General features: G+C 54.8%; 1 protein-coding gene and 2 long non-coding RNA genes across 4 annotated transcripts in view; 2 read left to right on the top strand and 1 right to left on the bottom strand.

Moving 5' to 3' along the window:
• KDM2A (lysine demethylase 2A) overlaps positions 1–25,822 on the top strand; it is an 80,342-nt gene that overhangs the window by 52,169 nt on the left and 2,351 nt on the right. The window contains exons 11-20 of one of the 2 annotated variants that reach the window (XM_060175949.1): positions 1,689–1,815; positions 3,857–4,248; positions 16,935–17,018; positions 18,158–18,403; positions 19,230–19,361; positions 20,529–20,618; positions 22,170–22,885; positions 24,488–24,651; positions 24,882–25,040; positions 25,409–25,624. In XM_060175949.1, the coding sequence (XP_060031932.1) occupies positions 1,689–1,815; positions 3,857–4,248; positions 16,935–17,018; positions 18,158–18,403; positions 19,230–19,361; positions 20,529–20,618; positions 22,170–22,885; positions 24,488–24,651; positions 24,882–25,040; positions 25,409–25,624 (2,326 nt within the window). Of the gene's footprint in view, positions 1–1,688; positions 1,816–3,856; positions 4,249–16,934; positions 17,019–18,133; positions 18,404–19,229; positions 19,362–20,528; positions 20,619–22,169; positions 22,886–24,487; positions 24,652–24,881; positions 25,041–25,408; positions 25,625–25,822 lie in introns of both variants that reach the window. The other variant, XM_060175948.1, reaches the window with a different exon arrangement.
• Positions 6,452–7,864, top strand: LOC132533820 (uncharacterized). The gene is made up of 2 exons (XR_009545555.1): positions 6,452–6,843; positions 7,006–7,864. It is a non-coding gene; the product is annotated as an uncharacterized LOC132533820 (long non-coding RNA).
• Positions 10,632–16,390, bottom strand: LOC132533821 (uncharacterized). Its single transcript, XR_009545556.1, has 3 exons — positions 15,387–16,390; positions 13,102–13,236; positions 10,632–11,392 (listed from the first exon to the last, which is right to left on the bottom strand). It is a non-coding gene; the product is annotated as an uncharacterized LOC132533821 (long non-coding RNA).

Below are 25,822 nucleotides of genomic sequence, written 5' to 3'. Positions count from 1 at the left end.
CTCGATTTCTGGGTATCTCCATCCAATAATGAAGATAATGAAAAACTGTAGAAGACAGCGCCTGGTCGGGCTGAGTGCTGGTTGAATTACCTCGCACAGGATCCAAACCACCGGCCCCGGGTGTGATGAAGCAGGGCTGCAGGTGTTTCTCAGAGCCTCTAGCATAACCACTATGCTGCTTCCTTCCCCTGCAAGTGTTGCTCTATCAGCTCCCTCCCTCCTCTCAATTTCTCTCTGTCCCGTCAACTGAAAGAGAAAGGGGTGGTGTGGAGGGAGAAGAAAGAATGGCTCCCCGATCACTGCGTTGGTCACGCAGAGACTGAGCCACCGCAGGAACCCTGGTGGCAAAGGAGGAGGAAACAAAGAGTGCTGGTCTTGGGACGGGGCTGGTGAAATAGCGCGCGTGCTGGTGCATAGTGCGCCGGTTTTCCATTGGCACGGCCTGGGTTCGAGACTGGTCCCCACAGCACTGGAGGAGTTTGCTGCTGGATCTCTCCTATTTCTCCCTCTGCCCCTACAAAGATCGGTCTTGGCAAACTACAAATTAGTTTTGCACAGCAAGCTGAGCATTGATGGTAGATAAAGCAGGCAGCTTTTTGGTCACAGATTAGGCAGTGTTTGGGATGATCCCTCTGTATAAGACACTGCAGTTTGTCTCGTGTCCTGCTTTCCCATTAGAGTGTTTGTTTCAGAGCCTTCTGACTCAGGGTAAAAGCGTGGTAGTGGCAGTGTCGTGGCCAGCACAGCTGTGTACCCTGATAGTTGTAAAGTGCTTTTCTCATTGGGGCATATTGTGCGCCATGCGTCTTATTGTTACTCCCCCAGAATTTCTTTGACGCGTTCCCACCCAGCCAAGGTAACTTTGGTGCTTCTAAACAGCCGCCTTTTTTTTTTCTTAATATTTTTTAAATTAATTTATTTATTTATGAGAAAGATAGGAGGAGAGAAAGAACCAGACATCGCTCTGGTACATGTGCTGCCGGGGACTGAACTCAGGGCCTCATGCTTGAGAGTCCAGTGCCTTCGCCAGTGCGCCACCTCCCAGACTACTCTAAATAGCTTCCTACTACTTTTAATTTTTGGTGGTGTTTCCCAAGACCAGCATCTTGGTGGACAGACTCACTGAAATCCTTTTTTTTAAATTTTTTTAAACTTGATTTTTTTTAATTTGTTTATTGGATAGAGACACAGAAATCAAGAAGAAAGAGGGAGAGGGACACCTGCAGCCCTGCTTCAGCACTCGCAGAGTGTCCCCTGTAGGTGGGGGCTGGGGGCTTGAACCCGGGACCTTGCACATTGTAACATGTGCACTCAACCAGGTGCACCACTGCCAAGCCCCCTCACTGAAATTCTGGCTCTGAATGCCAACCTGAGTTTTCTGGCTTAATTATTACAGTGTTTCAGTTGGTGTTATTTTCTTTCCTTGAAATTATCAACTTGTTGGAGCTGGGCAGTGACATACCTGCTCAGGCACACATATTGCAGGCTGCAAGGACCCAGGTTCAAGTCCCCTGGTCCCCAGCTGCAGGGGGAAAGTTTCACAAGTGGTGTTGCAGATGTCTCTTAGTCTCTCTCCCTATCTCCCCCTTCCCTCTCGGTTTCTGTCTGTGTCTGTCCAATGGTAAACAGATCAATCTTACTAAGACAGGAAGAGCTTACCAGTCTGTGTCCTCGCGCTCTGTCTGCAGGTTCCCAACAAGTTCCGCTACCCCTTCTACTATGAGATGTGCTGGTATGTGCTGGAGCGTTACGTGTACTGCATCACCAGCAGGTCCCACCTGACCAAGGAGTTCCAGAGGGAGTCGCTCAGTATGGGTGAGTGCTCTGCCCCCAGGACCTGCCCTGGCCCCTGCAGGCTGAGCAGGAAGCCAGCAACACTCAGGAGGATGTTGCCCCGGACTGTGCGTCAGGCCGGCTCTGGCTGATCTGCCCAGATAGGAATCACGGGGTTAGTGACGTACGGCTTCCCGCTGTTTAAAGTAAGACATTCCTGCCCGATGTGCTTTGGTGAGTTAACTGCAAAGTAGCGCTCTTTTTATTAGGTGCCAGGCTTGTCTCAGTCACACATTTACAGGCTAGGAGTCCACTCGAGAATGTCTTCTGTGGGCATGTTCTTTTAATGGTATCTTCAACTCAAACGGGACCAGGCATTTTCCTATGAGAATTGTCTAAATGCTTATTTGAAAATACAGTTGCTCTCACCTTATGAGAAAGCAGGATACAGAGTTGTATAGGCAGCATGACCCCAACTTAAAGAAAACAAAAACTTACTTTCCTTTTGGATAGAGACAGACATTGAGAGAGAGAGTGGAGGTAGGGAGACAGAGACCTGAAGCACTACTTCATCATCATGAAGCTTCCTCTTGCAGTTGGGGAGCAGGGACTTGAACCCAGGCCCTTACAAATGTATTTATGCACAGCCAGCATGTGTTCATTGAAGAGAGGCAGGAAGCATAAGCTTCAAATTGCTTTGACTATCAAAATCTTTCATTTTAAAAATACGTTCTTTGTTTTGTTAGTCATGTTGCTAGAATTTGAACTCCAAAGCTTAAGTCTATGACCCAAGTATTTGAGTTGAGCACAGCTATTTATTTTTTATTTTATTTATTTATTTATTTATTTATTTATTTATTTATTTATTTTTGTCTCCAAGGTTATTGCTGGGGCTCAGTGCATGCACCATGAATCCACTGCTCCTGGAGGCCATTTTCCCCCTTTTGTTGCCCTTGTTGTTGTAGCCTTGTTGTAGTTATTATTATTACTATTGGTGTCATTCAATGTTGGATAGGGCAGAGAGAAACGGAGAGAGGAGAGGAAGACGGGGGGAGAGAAAGACAGACACCTGCAGACGTGCTTCACCGCCTGTGAAGTGACTCCCCTGCAGGTGGGGAGCCAGGGACTCAAACCAGGATCCTTACACTGGTCCTTGCGCTTAGCGCCACTTGCGCTTAACCCGCTACGCCACTGCCTGAACCCCTAGCACAGTGGATTTATTAATGAGAAAGATAGGAGTAAAGAGAAAGAATCAGACATCACTCTGGTACACGTGCTGCCGGGGATTGAACTCAGGACCTCATGCTTTATCCACTGTGCCACCTCCCAGACCACAATGGTCTTGAAACTGACTTACAGCTATTTTCATAGATCACTTATTTCTAGCACACCATTCAAAGCTGGGCCCTTCCCAAGCTCTCTAAAGTCTAATTGACCATTATTACCTCAGTCGTCTTATTAGGTCAAGATCCTATTCTCACCTGTAACTGATTTTCAGCTGCAGACAAAATGGATTGGACAAGAGACCCTTTCTTTCTTTCTTTCTTTCTTTCTTTCTTTCTTTCTTTCTTTCTTTCTGTCCGTCCGTCCGTCTGTCTGTCTGTCTGTCTTTCTTCTTATTACTATTATTGCCTCCAGAGTTATTTCTGGGGCTTGGTGCCTGCACTACGAATCCACTGCTCCTGGAGGCTATTTTTCCCATTTTGTTTCCCTTGTTGTTGTGCTTGTTATAGTTGTTATTGTTGTCTTAGCTGTTATTGTTGGATAGGACAGAGAGAAATAGAGAGAGGAGGGGAAGACAGAGGAGGAGAGAAAGACAGACACCTGCAGACCTGCTTCACTGTTTGCAAAGTGACCTGCAGGTGGGGAGCCGGGGCTCGAACTGGGATCCTTACGCCGGCACTTGGCTTTGCGCCATGTGTACTTAACCCGCTGTGCTACCGCCCGACTCCCGAGACCATTTCTAAATTGTGACAGTGTCATCACTTACGACCTCAAGGCACTTCTGTGCCACCTGTTTCTCTCACTCACTGATCGCATGGCCGGTGGCATGTCCTTACCACCTTTTCATCTGTGCTGACAGATTTGGAGCTAAACGGCTTGGAGTCTGGAAATGGGGATGATGGAGCTGAGCGAGAGCCCCGGCGCTTGAGCGGTCGGCGATCTGTCCTCACCAGCCCCGTAGCCAACGGCGTCAACCTGGATTACGATGGACTGGGCAAGGCCTGCCGAAGTCTTCCGAGCCTGAAGAAAAGCCTGTCTGGAGATTCATCCTCGGACTCTGGCCGGGGCTCCCACAATGGCCAGGTGTGGGATCCACAGTGTAGTCCCCGGAAAGACAAGCAGGTGCATCTGACCCATTTTGAGCTGGAAGGTCTTCGCTGCCTTGTAGACAAGCTGGAGTCTCTGCCGCTGCACAAGAAGTGTGTCCCCACAGGAATTGAAGACGAAGATGCCCTCATTGCTGATGTAAAGGTAAGGGCTGGAGAGCTGCGCATCTGCCTAGCTCCGTCAGTCTCCCAGGGCGTGCATGCGTGCGTGTGTGCATGCGTGTGCAACAGTGCTTCCATTCCTACAGTCAGGTTAGCTCCCTGTTTGAAATACCAACAATTCCATTTAATGCTAAACAGAGGTTTCAGACGGACTGTAAAAATGACGGCCAACCAAGGAAGAGGCCTAGTTTAGAATACAAGTGGCCAGTAGTAGTCTCTCGCTGTCTAACCCCAAGCAGCCTCGGGGAAGGTCAGCCTCCAGTGAGCTGGCAGATGACTGGCTCACCCAGTAGAATGTTTCAGTTGCCCTGTGCAAGGATCTGGGTTAGAGCCCGGGCTATGACGCGGGCGCTCCTGCAGTGGGGAGGCTTCATGGATGCTGGTGCAGTGCTGCAGTGTCTCTCCTCCTCCTCCTTTTCACGGGTTACCGCTGGGGCCTCGTGCCAGCGTAACAGCTCTGCCTTTCCCTGTGGCCTTCCTCACCCCCATCCATGACCCCTCTTTTTTTCCTTTTTTTTTTTTCCCTTTCAATAGAAACAGGGAGAGAAAGAGACACTAGCAGCACTGCTTCGCCATTGTGAAGCTTCCTCACTGCAGGTGGGGACCAGGGTCTCAAACCTGCACCTTTGTGCATGGTAATGTGTGCGCTCTATTGGGTGTGCACAGCCTGGCCCTGGACATTTATAGCAGTATCTAGAAGCCATACAGAATTACCACTGCAAATGGCAGCATTTAATCATGCTATGAAAATAGCTCCCAGAGTCCCTCCTGCAGCTACCTAGAGCAAGGCCAGAGGGTCCCCACAAGTCACTCTCTGTTGGGTTACACAAAGGAATTGTTATTATTTTTATTCATTTTCCCTTTTGTTGCCCTTGTTTTTATTGTTGTTATTGTTGTGGTTATTGATGTCATCATTGTTGGACAGGACAGAGAGAAATGGAGAGAGGAGGGGAAGACAGAGCGGGGGAGAGAAAGACAGACACCTGCAGACCTGCTTCACCGCCTGTGAAGCGACTCCCCTGGAGGTGGGGAGCCGGGGGCTCGAACCAGGATCCTTACTCTGGTTCTCGAGCTTTGCGCCACATGCGCTTAACCCACTGCACTACCACCCGACCCCCACACAAAGGAATTTTAACATTAGAGGTTCAGATTCATCTAGTATGTATTCTTGGACAGCTTCAGAAATGAATGTCAGGTTTATTTATGCTGTTTATTTTTCTCCTTTAAGGGTCTACTCACATTTGTAATCTTCAGTGCTTGGCCCACCCCTCGGCCACATCATCTCACAGAAATAAGTTTACTTGCTAAGGAGTCCATGTCCAAGCTGTCTCAGCCAGAGGGGTCTCTTCTTAAGTCCTTTCTCAGAAGTAGCCATTAGTGTGAACAAAATGTACAGCTGGGAATAATAATTTATCATTTTTATTTACCTATTATTGGATAGAGACAGACGAATTGAGAGGGGAGGTAGAGGGAGACAGAGAGACACCTGCAGGTCTGCTTCACCACTTGTGAAGCCTTCCCCCTGTAGGTGGGGACCAGGGGCTTGAACCTCAGTCCTTGCATGCTGTAGTGTGTGCGTTTAACCAGGTGTGCCACCACCTGGCCCCCTTAGATGTATTTTTTAATTTTGACTTATTTTACAAGACAGGTGGGTAGCCAGAGCAGCACCGGCAAACTGAGTGCCAGGGTTTGGACTTGGGATTCGGGCTCCCAAGTCTAGAACGTTACTTCCTACATCGCCCTTCAGGCTACATCATGTTCATTTTTAGTCGGTGTCTAGAGACATATCTTAGGTGCGGGGCATGGTGTGTGTATTCAAAAGCTAGTTCACATTTTTAGTGCATCTCATCTTCAAAGCCACACTCTGGCACGTGTAGTCTCAGAGCATCGAACTGAGGGTGTAACACACGAGGCCGGCACTCTGCCCACTGCATCCCCCGCACCCCCACCCCCCCCCCCACACACACACACACACACACACAGAAAGTGACCTGAAAGCCTTACAGTACGCCTTTCCCATCCGCCCTCCCGATTATTTATTTATTTGTTGGCTGCTGCTGCATAGCCAGCTGAAACCGTATAGCCAGCGTGTCTTCTGCTCCCCCACCTCAAAACAGTTCTAAAGACTGGGACGGGGCCAGAGCTCTCCCTCCCTCCCTCCTTACCCTCCTTAGACACACGCTGTCTCCCTTCCTTCCTTTCTCCCTTCCTTTCTTTCTTTCTCTCTTTCCAGAGCACTGCCTTATGGTGATGTAGGGGATTGAACCTGGGACTTAAGAGCCTTAGGCATACGAGTCTGTTTGTATAACCATTATGCTGTCTCCCCCCACCCCCAGGGCCAGAGCTTTCATTCTCTCTTTTCTGTTTGCAGTCGACGGTTTAATTCTATATTGCTGTTTATAGATAGACCGTTAAAGACACCAAAACGGTGTTGGCCCTGTCTGGCAGTGAAGGGCAATTTTTAAAGGTGTGTTCTGTGAGAGGCAGGTGCAGTCCGCACGGCTTAGGTTTAGAGGAGGTAGTGACAGAGTCCCGGCAGGTGTATTCCAGCTTCTGCAGTGATTCGTGTCCAGCCCAAGTTAACCATGCTTCATCTGTCTCTATACACGGTGATAGCATTATGTTTAGAATTAACCAGCTGGACTGACTCAGTTTCCAGGTTAACCATGCTTCATCTGTCTCTGTACACGGTGATAGCATTATGTTTAGAATTAACCAGCTGGACTGACTCAGTTTCCAGGTTAACCATGCTTCATCTGTCTCTATACACGGTGATAGCATTATGTTTAGAATTAACCAGCTGGGTGGTCTGGGAGGTGGCACAGTGGATGAAGCACTGGACTCTCAAGCATGAGGTCCTGAGTTCGATCCCCGGCAGCACATGTACCAGAGTGATATCTGGTTCTTTCTCTCCTCCCATCTTTCTCATTAATAAATAAATAAATTATTAAAAAAAAAAAAAAAAGAACCAGCTGGACTGACTCAGTTTCCAAGTTAACCATGCTTCATCTCTATACATGGTGATAGCATTATGTTTAGAATTAACCAGCTGGACTGACTCAAGTTTCCAAGCTCCTGGTTTTATCAGCAGCATCCAAGGCATCACAACCGGCAGCCAGTCAGACTTGCGTCTTCCCCAGGGTGGTTAGCCTCGGCTGCCTCAGCGTCACAGAACTTCACGTCCCGTCCTCCCTGGGGCCTGTGGGCACTGGGCCTCCAGAGTGAGCACGGGTGTGCTGCTTTCGCCTGTCTTCGTGGCTGACTCAGTACTGGGGGACTTACTGACAGTGATGAAGGGTCTTCCCAGGATATCTAGGCTGCCTTTGGCTTTGGGAAGGGCAGGAGAAAGGGTCAGGCACACTTTGCTAAGATCCCAAACTCACTTCCTACCCTTGAGCGAGCAAAATGCCTCCCTCCCCCCTCCCTCTCTCCCTCCCCCCCTCCCTTCCCATTGTAATAGAACACACATATAACCATGTCATTCTGAGGGCGTGAGTACTAACATCTTTCCTTTTTTTTTTCCCCACACAGGTCTCTTTTTTTCTGTAGCTATTCTATCATAGATGAATGTCAGAAACATTAAATTGTAAGTTCTGAGACTTGTTGACTTGAATAACTGCCTTTAGGAACCCCAAGAAGAAAGCACACTAAGTTTATTTTAAAAAAATTTTTTATTTATTTATTTTCCCTTTTGTTGCCCTTTTTTTTTTTTAATTGTTGCTATTGTTATTGCTGTCGTTGTAGTTGAATAGGACAGAGAGAAATAGAGAGAGGAGGGGAAGACAGAGGGGGAGAGGAAGACAGACACCTGCAGACCTGCTTCACTGCCTATGAAACGATTCCCCTGCAGGTGGGGAGCCTGGGGCTCAAACCGGGATCCTTACGCTGGTCCTTGTGCTTTGCGCCACGTGCGCTTAACCTGCTGCTACCGCCCGACTCCCTTTTGTACATTTTTTAAAGATATATTTATTAACGGAAAAGAGAGAGAACCAGGTTGTCATCCTGGCACATGTGATGCCAGAGATTGAACGCAAGACCCACAGGGACTCTATTACGTATCTGATTTCTGAAAAAGGTCATTCATTTTCCCATTCTGTACATTGTGTATCTGTATAGACAGACACCAGTGAAACGAGTTACAAGAAGCCATATTATAATCCACCAGTCAGTTGTACCAGGTCAAGTACAAACTCCCTTAAGTAGTTAAGTGTAGAAAGATTCAGGTCAGATATTAAGCAGAGCAGCGAAGCAGTGCTGCAGACATCTCTCCTTCTCTATTTCCCCCTTCCCTCTTGATTGTTCTTTGTCTCTGTACAACAAATAAATACTTTTTAAAATATATCATAAAAAAAAAAAAAAGCAAAAGGTCTTGAGTTTGATCCCCAGCATCACATTTGCCATGGTGGTGCTCTGACTTATATATATGGGGGGTGGTGAGAGAGGGAGAGAGATGTGTTTGTGGCAGTCGGGGGCGGGGGGAGATGGCGGGCGGGCGGGTGGCGGTGAGGGGATCTGGGAGGTCACCAGACGGAGCGTGCGTGAGGCACCACAGGCCCCCCGTGTTCAGTCCCTGGCGCTACCACATGCCTGAGCTAAGCAGTGCTCGGTCTCTCACTCATGAAAATAGATATTTAAGAAGGGGTGGGTAGAGGGACAGTATAAAGGTTATACAGAGGGCCTTTAAGTGGTCCGGGAGGTGACGCAGTGAATAAAGCATTGGACTCTCAAGCATGAGGTCCTGAGTTCAATCCCCAGCTGCACATGTACCAAAGTAATAACTGGTTCTTTCTCTCCTCCTATTTTTCTAATAAATAAAATATTAAAAACAAAAATAATGGGAGCGGCTTTAATGGCTGGGCTCCAAAAGTCTCAGGTTCGATCCCCAGCACCACCATAAGCCAGAGCTGAGAAGTGCCCTGGTATAAAATAAGGAGGTGTGCTAAGAGACACCTAGTGAGAAAAGTATCAGGAGGGAGCTTTCTATTGCCAGGAACCAGGTAGAAAGCCGGTCGGCTGCTGGCTCACAGCGGCGTGGAGACCAGCGTGGGAGGACGGAGGGCCAGCCGGCAGCGTGGCTGCAGGAGCTGACAGCTTGGGTCCTGTGTGTGGAGGCTCGTCCTCGCCACCTCCTGCTAACCCTGTAGTCAAAATGCAGCCCTGCAAGAGCGGAGGGAGGGCTGCAGACCCCAGCTCTGCAGGTAGTTTCAGTTTAAGAGCAAACGGATCGATGATTCCTGTATTGAAGCAGTTGTCTGACCCGAGAGTCAAGAGCTAGTGAGTTCAGAGCTTGCTCACTCTGAGAAGCTGGCACCACACATGCCGGAGCCTGGGCTGGGCGGTGCCGAGTCCCTGCGCCGCAGTCGTCTGTTGTGCGGCAGCACGGGGCTTCTGCTGCGGTGCGGTTTGCAGCTGGCGCAGGCCAGGCGCCTCTCCCTGCAGACAAAAGCCTGTAGGTCCTCACAGTAAGCAGAGATGAGAGGCCGAGCATCGCACATTTCCTGGAGAAGTGAGTGTCGGCGGTGTGGTTGCTGGGCTCTGAGTGTTGGTGCCGCAGTGTCGGAGAGAGTCATAAATGCAGGCTTAGAAAGGGGGGGTGGAAAATGGTGTATTAAGTTTTCTTCATTGGGTATTACTGGTTTACAGTTGACGGTAAAATCCAGTAGTTGAGGGGCTGGTAGTGGACAGTAGGGCAGCAGGTTGAGCACACACGGCGCAAAGCACAAGGACCACTGGAAGGATTCCAGTTCGAGCCCCCGGCTCCCCACTTGCCGGGGGGTCGCTTCACAGGCGGTGAAGCAGGTGTGTCTACCTTTCTTCCCCTCCCCATTTTCCCCCTCCTCTTTTAGTTTCTCTGTCCTATCCAACAACAATAAGGGCAACAAAAAATGTGGAAAAAATGGCCTCCAGGAGCTGTGGATTCATAATGCAGGCACTAAGCCCAGCAATAACCCTGAAGGCAAAAAAAAAAAAATCCAGTAGTTGGTACATGTGTAACATTTCTCAGGTTTTTGCAGAACATTCAAACCCCCCCACCCCATATTAAAATAATTTTTTTTTTAAATCTAGACTGGGAAAGGCATGATGGTTCTGCAAAAGAACTCTCCTGCCTGAGGTCCTGAGGTCCCAGGTTCAGTCTCCAATGCCACCATGAGCCAGAGCTGAGCAGGGTTCTGGGAGAAATAAGTGAAAAGAGTCTTAGAGGCCAGTGAGGTAGCTCACCTCGGAGACTGCCTGCTTTGTCATGCGTGTGCCCCAGACTGAGTGCTCGCCACTGCACGTGGGAACACAGCGAGGGGGGGCCATTTGGCTGCTGTGTGCTCCTGCACCCCCTAACCCCCTTAGCCCAAGCGGTAAGGTCTCGTGGTGAGTGAAAGGAGTATTGTCTTACTGTTGAAGTCCCAGGTGGGTGGTCAGTTTGTCCGAGGCCCTGTTTGGGGACGTTTTAAGTGGGTGGCCTTGATGCCTGTGGGCCTGCTGAAGGCAGGAGGGAGTTCTGATATTTCTAAGTTGCCAAATAGGCCAAGGGGCTAAGGGGCCAAGGAGATAATATATGGTTATGCAGAAGACTTTCATGCTGAGCCTCCAAGGTTCCAGGTTCAGTCCCCCACATCACCATAAGCCCGAGCTGAGCAGTGCTCCGGCTAAGAGAGTGAAAAGTCGGCCCAAGGAGGTAGAGCACCTGAGGCCTGTCTGAGCCTCTGGGCTCAGCGCCTCACACCACACGTGAGTGACAGCCGTGCTCTGGTATCCGTCTTTGAACGAAATCAATACAGTGGCCATGTGTGAGAGAGAGAGAGCTCACCTGCTAGAGTGCACAGTTTACATGTGGGAGGGGACAGAGGTTCAAGCCCAGGGCCGGCATGTGGGAGCACCGTGCCGAGTGGAGGGAAGCTTCATCTGCGTTCCATGGTATATAGCCACCTCCCCCGTTCTGTCTGGAAGGTGGAGTCACACCGGCAGAAAGCCCTGGCGGTGCTGATGATGATGATGAATAAGGCGCGGAATCTTATTCTAGATAGATGTTGAGCAGAGACACCAGGTGTGAGTGTGAGCAAAAGCCTGGAGGTGTGGCGGGGGCCCGGGGGGGTCGCGACTGCGGGCAGTGCCCTTCTGGCGGTAAGAGGCCGCTGAGGGAGCACACATATGTCACATGTCATGGACTTGGTTGCCCGTCTCACTTTATGAAGTCTGGTGTGCTAAACACTTTTTTTTAAAAAAGACTATGTATTAATGAGAAAGGAGCAGAGGGCGCCAGACATCCCTCTGGTACATGTGCTGCTGGGGATTGAACTTGGGACCTCAATGCCTGAGAGCCCAGCGCCATATCCACTGCGCCACCTCCCGCACCACCTGAACACTTTCTACTTTCCTGTTCTTGTAAAATGTTTTGAGAGAAGTTTGACAACCATACCTTGTGATTTTGGGCAAAATAAATCTGCGAAGACCTGTTTTTTCTTCCACAACAGCATCGTGTTCATGAGGCTGTTGTGTAAATTGTTAGTAAAGTATTTAATAAACTGTCATTTCCCGGTAAAAAAATTGCACATTTATGGGGGCTAGGAGGTGGCTCACCCGGTAGAGCATGCACACCAAGACTAGGGTTTAAGCCGCCACATGGGAGTGCCTGCAGTGTCTCCTCTCCTGCCTGTCTCTGGATGTGTCTCTCTCCCCCTCCCTCCCCTCTGTCTCTTACCCTCTAGCTTAAGGGAAGGTAAAAGGAAAAAAGGCTGCCAGCATGGTGTAGCCATACAGGCACTGAGCCCAGAGGTGACCCTGGTGGCACAAAACAAAAAGAATGGCGGTGCAGATGAACAACAGAGATGGCTGCACCACTGAGCGGGGGGCGGCGCTGGCAGGCAGGCTTTGGACCATGCCCCGCGGGGCAGCAGAGAGGGCTGAAGAGGAAGCCATGTGTTCCAGGCTAGTGGGGCAGGGTTCCAGCCAGCCCCAAGGATGAGAAGGTGGCCGGCCAGTCAGGTGGTGATCACTGCTTCATTTTATTTTTTCTAGATAGAGACTGAGGCAGAGAGAGAGAGAGATGGAAAGAGACCACAGTGCCAAAGCCTTCCTCCGTTGTGATGTGGACCAGCTCACACCTGGGTCATGCACAGGGCACAGCAGCTGACTAGCCAGTTGGGCTGTTTTGCAGACTGTGCCAGTTGTTCCCGCTTGGTTTATTTATCAGCATAAAGGAAAACCAGGGGTCCCTGATGCCAGGGATCAGACTTCAGAGCCCAGCACCTTGCCCACTCAGCCTCTCCCCGCCGCAACATTCTATCAGTGTCAAAAGGGAGTTGCTCTTTGTGGCGAGTTAGGGACTACTGCTCACAACTGCGAACCTAACATTCTATTTTGTAACTGATTATCAATTTATGCCCAGCTTCCTCCATCCCCCCAGTGTGATGGGACTGGAGCAGACTTAAGAGTTACAAGTAAATATAGAAACCCTAGAGATTGTCTTCATCTGACACCCTACCAAAGAAACAGAGGGGATCCTGTTGGTACCTCACCAGGCAGAGGGCACAGGCCACCATGCATGAGGACGCTGTTTCTAGTGCCCAGCCCTCACCTGCAGGGGGGCTTCATCCACTGGAGCAGTGCTATAGGTGTCTCCTCCGCTGTCTCTCTCCCTCTCTCTCTCTCTTACCCTCTATCAAAAAAGGGGAGGGGGAAGCTTGTGGGAGCAGTGAATCCCAGAATCCCAGCAGTAACCTGGTGACAAAATAAAATGGGGAGCACAGAATCCCAGCAGTAACCTGGTGACAAAATAAAATGGGGGGCCGGGTGGTGGTGCAGCCAGCTAATAAGTACACAGGTTCAAGCCCCCTGCACCTACCTCAGGGCGAATAAACTGTGTCGTTTCTAGCTCCCTCTCTTCTCCCCTCTCAAGATATCTCTCTGTCCTATGCAATAAAAAAGGCCACCAGGAGCAGTGGATCCATAATGCTGGCACCAAGCCTCAGTGATAATCCTGGCGGAAAGAAAAGAGAGAGGAAAAAGAAACACCCATTATTAAGCCAGATTGGAGGGCTGTGTTAGAAGGTAGTCTGCATAAATAAATCTTTATTAACAAGATAGTTGTAATAACACATTCTGAGTAGAAAGTGCCATGACTTAACATTCCTATATTGTGTTCTTACTAGTTCTGATCTTTATTGCCTTTTTTTCCCCCTTAAATTAATAGGGGAAAAATTAGGCTTTGCCTAATTTGTGGTTTGAATCTTACTTGCAGTGAGTTTCCTAAAGCCCTGTCTGGTCTTTGTCCTTTTCCAGTGACCTCTAGAATCAACCCTTGCTACAGCATGTATTTTGCCTTAGTGTGACTTCCTGTAGGGCAGAGAGCATTAAGGCCAGACTGAGCACTTGCCAAGCAAACCTCTCACTGTGGGGGAATCTATTCAGGTGTGCTGGGCTGGTGGCAGAGAGACGGCACTTCCGGCAGGGCCCTCGCAGAGGGCAGGGGCAGCCCCTCCCCAGGACTGTGAAAGTGAGCCGGCAGCCCCTGGTTCCCAGAAACTGCTGGGTGAGAGTAAGGCGGCTTGGCCTGCACTGCCCACCAAGCCCCCTTCCACTCGTGGGCCCGGAACCCCGGGGTTCGGCCCAGTAGGCAGCCGGGTGCAGTGCGGCTGACTCTGCAGCTCCATCCAGGCTGGTTCAGCCTGCGCCTCACCTGGGGGGGAGCACTGGAGCGCTGTCGGGCCTGGGGTCTGGGGTCGCCTAGGGAGGTCGAGCGGCCGGTGTAGCAGGCTGGACTGGAGGGGCTCACGGGGTGTGGCAGCGGCAGCGGCAGCGGGGATCCCCCAGGCCTGGGCGCCGACCCTGAGCACTGTCGGGCCGGGCTGGCCGCAGAGCACCAGCCCTGACGCTTTTCTGGAAACCTGGTTTTTCTGGTTCTGGCTTCTGGGCGGGGGCGAAGCTAACTCCGGGGTGGGGTGGGGTGGGGTGGGGGAGGGAGCAGCGAGCGGCTCGGGGCGCCTCCGCCGGCCGCCTGGCGCTGAGAGGTGACCCCTGGGGGCCGGGCGTGGACGGGGCAAGGACGAAGCGGGCCGCGGCCTCCGGTGCGGCGGGCGGGCGGGCGGGCACTGGCACCCTCGGAAGTCGGCCAGCGGGAGCCTGGGCCGGGCCGCTCCGATTGCGCGGGGCGGGGGCGCGCGGCTCCTCCAATCGCGCCGAGGCTCCTCGCCCCTCCCCGCAGGCTCTGCGGCGGCCGCCCGGCCCGGCTCACTCAGCCCGGCTCCCCCGCCCAAGCCCGAGCTGGAGCCAGAGCGCGGCTCCCCCGCCTGCCGCCTTCCGTTGCAAAGCATTTCTGGGAGCTGCATGTGGGTGACGCAGCAGCATTGTTCACAGGCGCAGGAAGCGGCGGAACCCTGGCCGGGGAGCAGCTCAGAGGGGAGCCGCGCGCCGCAGCCTGCTCCTGCTCCTGCCCCTGCCCCTGCTCCTGCCTCTGCCCCTGCTCCGCCAGCTGGAAGGGCTGCCTCCGGACCTGCCCTGCCACCTCCGCCCCCAGAGAGGCAGATTTGGGGGGGTTGGGGTGGTGGGGGCAAATTGGGATTTTCCTAGCAGAAAAATCTTAACTCCCCGGGCACAACTTGCAACCGAGAAAACAAAACAAAGACGCTGGGGAAACTTCACCCATGAGCCTCGGCAGCTCCGGAGCCACCGGGAAGGCAAGGTCAGGCGGGCACAGACTCACGCTGGCTGGGCGTGTGTCACCGGGAAGGGGCCAGGGGACAATGGGGGGGGGGGGGGGTCCTGCACTTGCTCCCCCACTAGGCTGTGTTTTGAAACTGGGGTGCTTGGGTCTGGGGCGTCCTTCCCCGCTCGCTGTCCTCTTTCTCGCTGTGATGTGCTGGGTATGGGCTGGGGCTCCAGGCTCCCCGATTGCCAGGCAGCAGTCTTTCCACACTCCACCCCCGCTCCTCACCGTCCCAAACCCCCTGTGGTGAAGAGTGGTGGCTTTATATGGCTCCGCGCAGTCTGCCTTTTTAGCTGGGAGTGGGGCGTGCTGTGGTGGACGGCCCAGCTGAAGCCGGGCGTGGAAGGAAGCCCTCTGCGCCCACACAGACCCTGAGAGCCCAGTGTCTGGACAGCTTGCTCTCCCCACGCAGACAGGTTGCCTACCTCCCTGCTCTCCCTGCAGAGAATGTGCAGCTCCCGCCGCAGCGCTGCTGGCGCCTGCCCGCTGGGTTCCTTCTCTGCTCTGCGGCGATCGCCCTGTGGTTTGTTTTGCTGAAGGTGGAAAGTCCCTGTTTGCGGACAGCCCGGGGCTCTGGGGCGCCTCTGGGGCGGAGGAAGCGGGCAGAGTCCTGACCGGGTGGGGGAGGGGAGCGCCGCACTCCCTCGCGAGCACACGTTTGGAATGGATCTGAATTTGTCACCCTTGGGAGATGGGGAGCCCAGGCCAGAGCCGCTCCCACGTGGCACCCGCCTCTTCACCCCCACGCGGTGGGGCTCACAGGAGGCCCCAGAATAGGGATGCCAGAGCAACCCAAGTAAAGGACTGCAGACTAGGTGGGCCGGGGAGGGCGAGAGGCATCTGGAGGCCTGGCACAGGGGACCTTCCCGCGGCTTTTAGGGGTGAGTCAGGGTCTCTCTGAACCCCGCCCTGGGGTTTAGGACACGGTTTTCGGGGTGAGGGTGGAGGTGCTTGGCAGAGCAGTGCTTCGTGCTTCAGAACCTTGGTCTCCAGGCACTGAGCCTGCAGAGTTCTGGGAATGGTTATTTCAACCGGCCTGACACTCCAGCAAGGCTGGGAGCAAAGTTTGGTGTGTGCAGACCCGCTCAGTATCCTGTCCACAAGGACAGCGGCCACATGCAGCTCTGTTCTGTTCCTTTGCTGCTTCGGGGCTCATGAGGTCAGAGGAAGAGGGATTTGGTTCTCAAAGAGGCTTTGGGCTTCAGAAATTTCCAAAACACAGTCGGTTTGTTTCCAAGCAGCACAGCACGCCATCAGTGGCAGCTTCTGTAGCGAGCTTCCCCTGGCCACTTGGCCCTAAAGCCCGGGCAGCCGCCTTGCCCCACGCCCCAGGATCAAGGCAGATGGCCGGGTGTGTGTGTGTGTGTGTGTGGACAGAGCCCAAGAGTGAGGTGTATGTGGGCGGTGTCAGGAGCAGAGCCTCCATCACGTTGGCTGTTGGTGTTGTGGATCCGGCGTTAGCCAGCCTTTCCCCTTTCCTCGGAGCTGTGCACAAGGAGAGCAGGCCTTGCCACCTACAAAAAGGACGAGGGGGTGGTGCATGTAAAGTTTCGTTGTCATTTGTCCAGCTGGGTGGCAGCTGACACTTGTCACCATGGAGCTGGTCGCTTGAGCCTGAGCATGAGCAGTGAGCGCACATGTGGGGCTGCTGCTCAGGCCTGTGTCTTACCCTCTTCCGCCTCCAGTGAGTCTGCGACTCCAGTGAGTCTGCGGCTGGGAAGTGCCGTGCCGTTGCCAGCCCCTCCCTCTGGTGCCTGTGGGGAATGAGGCCGAAAGTCTGCTGGCAGCCCAGGAGGTGGTGCAGCGGATTAAGTCTTGGACTCTCTAGCAGGAGGTCCTGAGTTTAATCACGTATGCCAGAGAGATGCTCTGGTTCTCGTCCTGTCTGTAAGATAGATATATCTTTAAAAATAAATAACTGTGGTTGCCGTGGGGCGTCTGACTCTGCTGGCCATGCTTTCTTTCTCCCTCAGGTTTTGCTGGAGGAGCTTGCGCACAGCGACCCCAAACTAGCGCTCACCGGAGTCCCCATAGTGCAGTGGCCCAAGAGGGACAAGGTAAGAAGCTGCCGGGGAGGCGCGCCAACAGGTCTTCCTGTTGCTTTTGGAGCAGGAGTATAAGCCAGTAGGAACGGTCACTCGGTTTTGTTGGGAGCTGGCGCCTGGGGCCTGGCGGTCTCAGACAGAGAAAGGTGCTCTTCTCCCAGAACACTCAGGCTAGGCAAGCGGCATGCGTTTGCTTACTGGGCGGGCGGGCCAGTTCCCATCCTCCTGGCCTAGTGACTCGGCGATGTTAAGTTAATCCCATCTACAACCAAAGGTCAGAGCGCTTTGTGTTGGCCAGGGGCTGAGCTGTCCAGACAGTTCTCCTTAGCTTCAACTTGTCGGTATTAGACTGAGAGGAGGACTTGCCCGCCGGCCAAAAAGCTGCCGATTACGGGTTTTCATGCTCTTCAGTCAGATCCTGGGTAGATTCTCCCCATGTTGTCCTTTGTCAAGGTTATTTGTTAGAGTCCAAGTGCCGGCTTTAGGACCCTGGCCGCTAGTCTGGCACGTACGTTGGGTCCTGCTCTCAGGGTGCGGCGGGAGGTGTCCTGCCCTCTTCGCACAGTGGGACTCCAGGGACCTGCCCTGCTGGCTCTGCTTGTTTGGTCACAAAGTGTCTTATGGGCACACATCGCCATGTACAGGGACCTGGGTTCAAGCCCCTGTCCCCCACCTGCAGGAGGGGGCGCTTCACAACTGGTGGAGCAGGTCTGCAGGTGTCGGTCTTCTCTCTCCCTCTCAATCTCTATCTTCTGTCAAGTTAAAGTAGAAAGTGGGTTGGCAGATGGCCACCGAGCGCAGTGGATTTGTAGTGATAACCCTGGTAGCAATAATAAAAGAAAAAATAGAAAAAAGTGTTTGATATGGCACAGTGGAAAATTCAGTAAGTAGAAGACATGGTCCCTGCAGAGGGGCAGCTTCACGGGCGGTGAAAAGGAAGCTGGAAAGGCTGTCAGGCGCGGTGGATTCATAGCACTGGCACAGAGTCCCAGCAATACCCCGGTGACAGAGCTCGTTGAGTTCCTGTGGGCCGTGCCCAGGGCAGCGGCGTGGACAGGCACCGGGCGGATTTGCCTGGCCGCGGTCTCCTCCCCTCCCGCCCGGTGCTTAGAGCTTTCTCTTTGCAGCTTAAATTCCCTGCCCGCCCGAAGGTGCGTGTTCCTACCATCCCCATCACGAAGCCTCACACCATGAAACCCGCACCACGGCTGACCCCCGTGAGGCCAGCCGCCGCCTCCCCCATCGTGTCCGGAGCCCGGCGGAGACGAGTGCGGTGTCGGAAGTGCAAGGCCTGCGTGCAGGGGGAGTGTGGCGTGTGCCACTACTGCAGGGACATGAAGAAGTTTGGCGGGCCCGGGCGCATGAAGCAGTCCTGTGTCCTCCGGCAGTGCTTAGCAGTGAGTGGCCTGGGGCGGGCTGGGGGAGGGGGACGGAAAGTATATGGTGAGGCGATTCAGGTTTGAGAAGAACAAACTCTTCGTGTCTTCTTCACTTGCCCCTTTTCTTCCTGGGTGCAGAAGGACAGTGCCTAGTCCTAAAACAATCTAATCTTTTGGTCTTACCCAGTTTCCAAAGAGGAGAGCAACATTTCTTTTCTTTATTGGGGGGGATTAATGGTTTACAGTCAACAGTAAAATACAGTAGTTTATACATGTGTAACAAACAACACATGGGGGCAGGCATAGATGGCATAATGGTAATGCAAAGAGACCTTCATGCCTGGGGCTTCAGAGTCCCAGGTTCAATCCCCCGCACCACCACAAGCCAGAGCTGAACAGTGCTCTGGTAACTAAGGCAAAGTGTTAGTATACAACCATCAGATAAGATTTGGTCTACATTAGGTATACAAAACAACAACAACAACAAAAAAGCAAAACCCAGATAGTACGCATAGTACGTTAAAAGTGAAGGGAAAAGGACTTGAGGGCTTAACACTGCCGCCTGTCCCTCTGAATGGACTGGGAAGGAAGGAAGGAGCTGTGTGGCCAAGGACAGACAGACGCGTGACAACGAGCTGGGTTCTGGAGGTCTCCGGTTCCCACCTGGCTAGTTCTCCCCAACTCTGGCCAGCCACCTTCCTCTGGAAACCCCCCCTCCACACACCGCCCTGTGCGGCACGTGGGCCAGAGACTCAGGCCCCAGGCCACCCACCAGTGAGAGGGATGCGGAAGCCCTCACAGGAAGCCCGCTCTTCACTGGCTTTCTGTCCGTGCTCTCTTGCAGCCCAGACTGCCTCACTCGGTCACATGTTCCCTCTGTGGAGAGGTAGATCAGAACGAGGAGACACAAGACTTTGAGAAGAAGCTCATGGAATGCTGCGTCTGCAACGAGATCGTCCACCCCGGCTGCCTCCAGGTGGGGAGGGGCCTGTGAGGGGACGTGGGGGTGGGGGCGGGGGCGGGGGGTCTCAGTTGTGGAGGGGACAGCAGGAAAGTCGAGGGAGGTGTGTTGCATCCCCATGGGCTGATGGCCTTGATGCTGAGGCCTGGCCGGCCGGCCGGTTCCCACCTACCCTTCCCCAGAAGGGAGGGAGGGAGGGTGCTGCTGGGTCATCATGAGCGGCCCATTCAGGAGTGTTCAGGCCTTCAGGCTTCTCAGCTACATCTCTCTCTCTCTGTGCGCCTCTCTCTCTCTCTCTCTCTCTCTCTCTCTCTCTCTCTCCCCTCCCTCCCTCCATCTGAAAGAGGGTGACAGCAGGAGGGCCGGCTGTCATTTAGCGAGTGTTAAGTCTGTTAAGGCTGGGGCACCACTGAGAGAGAAGCTTTGCACACAGTGAGAAGGCTGCCGAGAGAGACCTCAGCCTCGGGGCTAGCACCCTGGCAGGGCATCCACAGCTCCCCACGCAGTGCCGCGCTGCTGCTTCCTGTCTGAGGGCCCTCCGCGCGCTTCTTCGGGGCCGCCTTTGGTATTCCCGTCACACCTGCCACCTGGCTGACGGTGATTGTAAGACACTGTCAACCGAGAGAAGCAGCCCGAGTCCGGAAAGGTTCCCGTGTGAAGAAACGGGCTTCCTGGAGGCGATAGGGGTGTCAGCCTCATGACGACGAGGTTGCCGCACAGCCCGCTGGGCCCGAGTGACTGCCCCGTCGGATAGTGTCTTTTACTCCGCGCTCTGACACTGGTCCTTGGAGCCAAGCCGTCATAGATGTCGTGCCCCACTGTCCCGATCGGCCTTGTGCCAGTCCAGGCCAGAGGTGGGGACCCTCAGAAGAGCTTGACCCACTCTTAGCACTCTCCTATGGACCTTAGCCTCAGTCAGGTGTCCCAGCGTGAGAGTGTGAGTAACTGCGAGTGGGGGGCTAACAACCCGCAGAGGCTCCCCTGTGGGCCAGGCCAGCGCGTTTAGAAACGGCGGAGTTCCGGGTTCCTCCCAGCCTGTGGCTGTGTGACTGTTGGATGGAGGAGGCTTAAGAAGCTGGCTCTGGGCCTCTTTTTCCTTTTTTTCTTTTTTTTTTTCTTTTTTTTTTTTCTTTTTTCTTTTTTCAATGAGATAGATTTTTAACATCTCTGTCTGCCTACTAGATGGATGGAGAGGGGTTGCTAAACGACGAGCTGCCAAATTGCTGGGAGTGTCCGAAGTGCTACCAGGAGGACGGCTCAGAGAAAGCCCAGGTAAGCGCTGGGCTCGCAGGGCGCTTTCCGCCACGGCCTGCTGGGGCAGGCGGCTTTTGTTTCATTTGCCTTTTTATTTTATTTTACTTTATCTTATTTCATTTTTTATTTTGTTCATTTCACTTGTTTTTAAATTTTGTTTTAATGCTTTTTTTCTCTTTGGTTATTATTGTTTTCATTTGTTTTTCCTTTTGTGTTTTGTATCTCATGTTGGTGGTCTGAAGTTTGCGTTCTGGGTCCCAGAAGGAAGGATGCAGCTGTGCTGTTTGGGAAGGGGACTAGGGGAGCGAGAAGGGGGACCCGAGGCGGCACAAGTTCCTGCTTCTGGCCCCAGAAAGTGCCTGCCTTGTGCTCGGGCATGTTCTGCAGAGCAGCCCCTCCCAGAGGGGACTAGTGCCGTGGCCTTGGCCCAGAGCGGCTGCAGTGGTTGGCCCGGTGGTCGCCGCTGGTCATGTGAAGGGGCCTAAGGGATTCTGGGTACTCAAGCTGACGAGGCGAAACCTGACCAGGTCACATGGGAGGGGACAGTCAGCCAGGCCCCAGTGACCCCTCCCTGTAGACTGGGACGAGTCTTGTCATCTCCCTGTTTTCCTGTCTTCTTGGTCGTGAGGGTCATGGCATCGGACGGTTGCTTCCCTGCTGCCTCTCCTGGCAGACAGGTTGGCGGACACTGTGTCAGCGTCACCTCCCAGAGCTCTGTGGGAGCCTGCCGCCAGGTGGTGGCCTCTGCTCCGGACAGTGATCTGAACATGGAAGGAGCAGCAGCAGACTCTGTCTGAGGGAGCCAGGTGTCTGGGAGCGACTGCTGGGAATCTAGCAACCACCCACTCGGGCATCCATCCCACAGCCTGCCGCCCTGGGCCCCGGGAAGGGTGCCGGTGGCCTCAGGCAAGCTTACATCCTTTGTGGAGTCCAGGCTCCACCCCGAATGGACAGGCGCCTCTGGGCACTAACATGCGGTCAGTCTCCAGGGACAGGGTGGAATGGAGTGCTGAGCGGAGGAAGCAGTGCTGGCGTCTCGCCACGTGCGTCCTGCGCACTGCTGTCGGCCTCTGCTTCCGGCCAAGTTCAGGCAGCAGGAGCAGGCCGCTTCCCTTCTCCAGGGAGGCAAGAGCCGCATCCTGGGCGAGAGCACTGAACAGGAGGCAGGTCAGAGGGTCCTACTGCAGTGGGTGGCAGCTGTGTCCTCTGCGTAAGGGCATTCTGCCCAGAGAGCTAGAGTGGAGGAGGCATGGAGGAGGTGGCTTCTGGACCTCGGGCCCCAGCTGGGCCCTCCTCCTGTGCTTGCACTCGGGCCGGGCCGCATCGGTCCCGACTGCCCCGTTTAAAGCTTCTCTCGGCCGCTTCTCTGGCGCAGGCGTGAGCTCAGTTGCACCCCCTGCGCCCGCCCACACACACACACACACACACACACACACACACACACACACACACACGACGGCAGCGGCCTGCTTGTGTCGGAGCCCCCTGAGAGTGACGACAAGGTTCGCCCTGTACGCTTAGAGAAGCGAGGGTCTGACGCCACTGGGGGCGGGGGGCTCTCTCTTACAGAAACGGAAAATGGAGGAGAGTGACGACGAAGCCGTGCGCGCCAAAGTCCTGCGGCCCCTGCGGAGCTGCGACGAGCCCCTCACGCCCCCGCCCCACTCCCCCACCTCCATGCTGCAGCTCATCCACGACCCCGTCTCCCCCCGCGGCGTGGGGACCCGCTCGTCCCCCGGGGCCGGCCCCAGCGACCACCACAGTGCCAGCCGGGACGAGCGCTTCAAGCGGCGGCAACTGCTCCGGCTGCAGGCCACGGAGCGCACCATGGTCCGGGAGAAGGAGAACAACCCCAGTGGCAAGAAGGAGCTGTCGGAGGTGGAGAAAGCCAAGATCCGGGGCTCGTACCTCACCGTCACGCTGCAGAGGCCCGCCAAGGAGCTCCACGGGACGTCCATCGTGCCCAAGCTGCAGGCCATCACGGCCTCCTCCGCCAACCTGCGCCACTCCCCCCGCGTGCTGGTGCAGCACTGCCCGGCCCGAGGCCCCCAGCGCGGGGACGAGGAGGGGCTGGGGGCCGAGGACGAGGACGCGGAGGACGAGGACGACGAGGATGACGACAGTGCGGAGGAGGCGGACGTGGTCAGGCTGAACGGCCGGGGCGCTGGGGCTCAGGATGGAGACGGGAGCTGGATGCAGCGGGAGGTCTGGATGTCTGTCTTCCGCTACCTCAGCCGCAGAGAACTCTGTGAATGTATGCGAGTGTGCAAGACGTGGTATAAATGGTGAGCCGGGGCCAGGGGCGGGTGCGGGCGCCCACTCCCGTCTCGCCACCTGGGGCCTGGCCCAGGGGGAAGGAGTCCGCCCAGTCGGACCCGCTTCACGGGCCCCCACCTCCTTGCAGGAAGTGCCTCCTGCACAGAGGGTCAGGCATGTGCTGTGTACCTTCTGGTAAACCTTCAGATCCGACGCTGTCCTTGCTGAGCGCCCGTGTGCCACACGGTGTCTGTGCCGGTGACCACGGTGTCGCTGACCCTCAGCCCTCGTTAGCACACTAACCAGAGGTGGTTCCGGCTGTCCCCGAAATTTGCGGAGGCTCACGATTCAGCGGTGGAACTTCCACCTCCAAGCCCTGGCCCCAGCTTCCTTTCTCCAGCAAGCAGGGTCTAGTTTGGAAGCTTCCTGAGACTTGTCCTTCCAGACGAGACCTCCCCGTTGTTTCAGATCACACGTGAGAACACTTTGGGGAGGTGCTCCAGAAATACGAAGCGATGGTTTCTAGAGCACACGGCGAGATCTTCCTTCAGCTCAGGGGCCTAGAACCCACCCTTTCCCGTCAGGAGAGAGAGATACAGGGACAGACAGACCAGAGGACTTCTCAGCTCCGGGGCATCACCGTTCCTGGTTCACTTTTTCAGATAGAGAGCCTCCCCCACTACAGTGAGGCTCCACCCTGCGCTGTAGACAGGGCGAGTGAATTCTCGCCAGGGCCCTTGAGTCTATGCTTAAGTTTGGGTCAAGTCCTTTTAACAGACATTCTCAAAGTCTGGTACCTGGATCTTGTGGGAAAGGCAGGCTTTCAGGGCCCACCCCAGACTTCCACTGCAAGGAAGGCTGTTGTCAGGAGACTCTTGACAGGCCCCAGGGCTTGAGGTCCTCTGATCCTCTGACTGTCTCGGCCATGGAGGCTTCATGTCCCAGCAGTGAAGTCTTTAACTAAAAAGCTCACTCTTTGCAAACATCAGTATAGCTCCCAAATCTGAGTTCCTTTGTGATGGACCCAGTTCTCCTTACAGCTCCTTACAGCTCTTTCCCAGGGTTGCACGTACTTTGCAGGCCTGGCCTTACACAACTTTCCTTTCTGTGCCGTCTCTCCTCCCGCTGCCAGCCAGACTCCGAGCTGTAAAGTACTAAGCAGGCCTGTGTGCTGCAGTGCTCTGCAGTGTGGCCTCGACCTGCAGGCTGCAGGGGGGAAGCGGCCTCTCCGTTCTAGGCCGCCACTAGAGAACTTCTTCCCGCGGACGCAGTCTCCACCCCGGGCTCCAGGGCTGCGGGTGGGGTGGATTGTGGGCTTGACTGACAGGGAGAACTGAAGGCAGCCTGGAACTTGGAGCGCCAAGCCGTCGGTACATTTCAGCGCTCCCGCGGACGCTGGCAGGAGCAGGCAAGGACATGCAGTGCGTGCACGGTTTGTTGCGTGCCTCCAGCTGCACCGTGTCCTCAAGCAGTGCGGCCCACCCAGCAGCAGTAAAGGGGTCCCCCACTCCCTTGCCTGGGCTTGTCAGAGGACAGCCACAGGGCCTGATCTGGGCCTGCCTGCTTACGCAAAAGCCCGGGAGGGAGCTGGACAGACTCATAGCCAGATCTCTTTCCTCTTCCTGCCACAGGTGCTGCGACAAGAGGCTGTGGACAAAAATTGACTTGAGTAGGTGTAAGGCCATTGTGCCCCAGGCCCTCAGTGGCATCATCAAGAGGCAGCCCGTTAGCCTCGACCTCAGCTGGACCAACATCTCCAAAAAACAGCTGACGTGGCTCGTCAACAGACTGCCAGGTGAGAGGACGGGCGGTCCCAGGGCCAGTCCCTGAGGTCTGAGGTCCCGGGAAGGCAGATCCCTTGCCCTCTGGTAGGAAAAGAGCAGTTGGTCTCAACGCGTGTCCTGGATGCGCGGGGCAGGACAGGGCATGGCGCCTCTCCCACTAGGCTGGATCCGCTCCCTGGGCCAGGCTGACTGGCAGATGGAAGGTCGTGTGTGACTTGTGTGTCTCTGGCTTCTGTCGCAGGCCTGAAAGACCTCCTCCTAGCAGGCTGCTCCTGGTCTGCGGTCTCTGCCCTCAGCACCTCTAGCTGCCCCCTTCTCAGGACCCTTGACCTTCGGTGGGCAGTAGGGATCAAGGACCCTCAAATCCGGGACTTGTTGACTCCACCAGCTGATAAGCCAGGTATGCTTGGGGCCCGCATCTCTCGTGCGTGGCGTGGGCTAGCTCTGTCCTTCCACACGCTTCTCCTCAGAAGCTGGTGCTCTGTGCCGAGCGCGAGGCCGCACCCCTCGCACACATAAAGCCTTGTAAGCCGAGTTAACTGCGATCAAAAGCTGGCGAGACAAGTGGCGCTGTGGGAAATGGCCGCACGCAGAGTGGGAACAGAACGGTGAACTCTGCATGTGCGGGTCACGCAGAGGGGAGGAGCACGTGTGGCCCAGGGTCCGAGGCGCAGAGAGTATAAGCCGGAGGACACCTGGAAGACTCCTCCCCGCAGAGAGGCCGGGGAGGCTGCGCTGAGTCTGAGCCGGACCCCTCGTGCCACGCAGGTCAGGACAATCGCAGCAAGCTCCGGAACATGACCGACTTCCGGCTGGCCGGCCTGGATATCACGGACGCCACGCTCCGCCTCATCATCCGCCACATGCCCCTCCTGTCCCGACTCGACCTCAGTCACTGCAGCCACCTCACAGATCAGTCCTCCAACCTGCTCACCGCCGTCGGCTCCTCCACGCGCTACTCCCTCACAGAGCTCAACATGGCAGGTACGTGGAGCCTGGAACCCCGCCGCCTGGGCCAGGAGAAGGGGGGGGGGTCTCTGTCCTCTCTGTGCTGCTTAGTGTTGCCCGGGACTGAACCTGGGACCCTCAGGCATGAGTCTATTGTGCCACTGGTGGGGGACTGAGGTCCTCGGGGGCCTGAGAGCCCAGCCAGGCTGGAGGCCGTGCCCAGCGCCCCTCCCT

Source organism: Erinaceus europaeus, chromosome 17, assembly GCF_950295315.1.
Source record: "Erinaceus europaeus chromosome 17, mEriEur2.1, whole genome shotgun sequence".
Taxonomy (NCBI): Eukaryota; Metazoa; Chordata; class Mammalia; order Eulipotyphla; family Erinaceidae; genus Erinaceus; species Erinaceus europaeus.
This window is presented reverse-complemented; position numbering and strand designations above follow the sequence as displayed.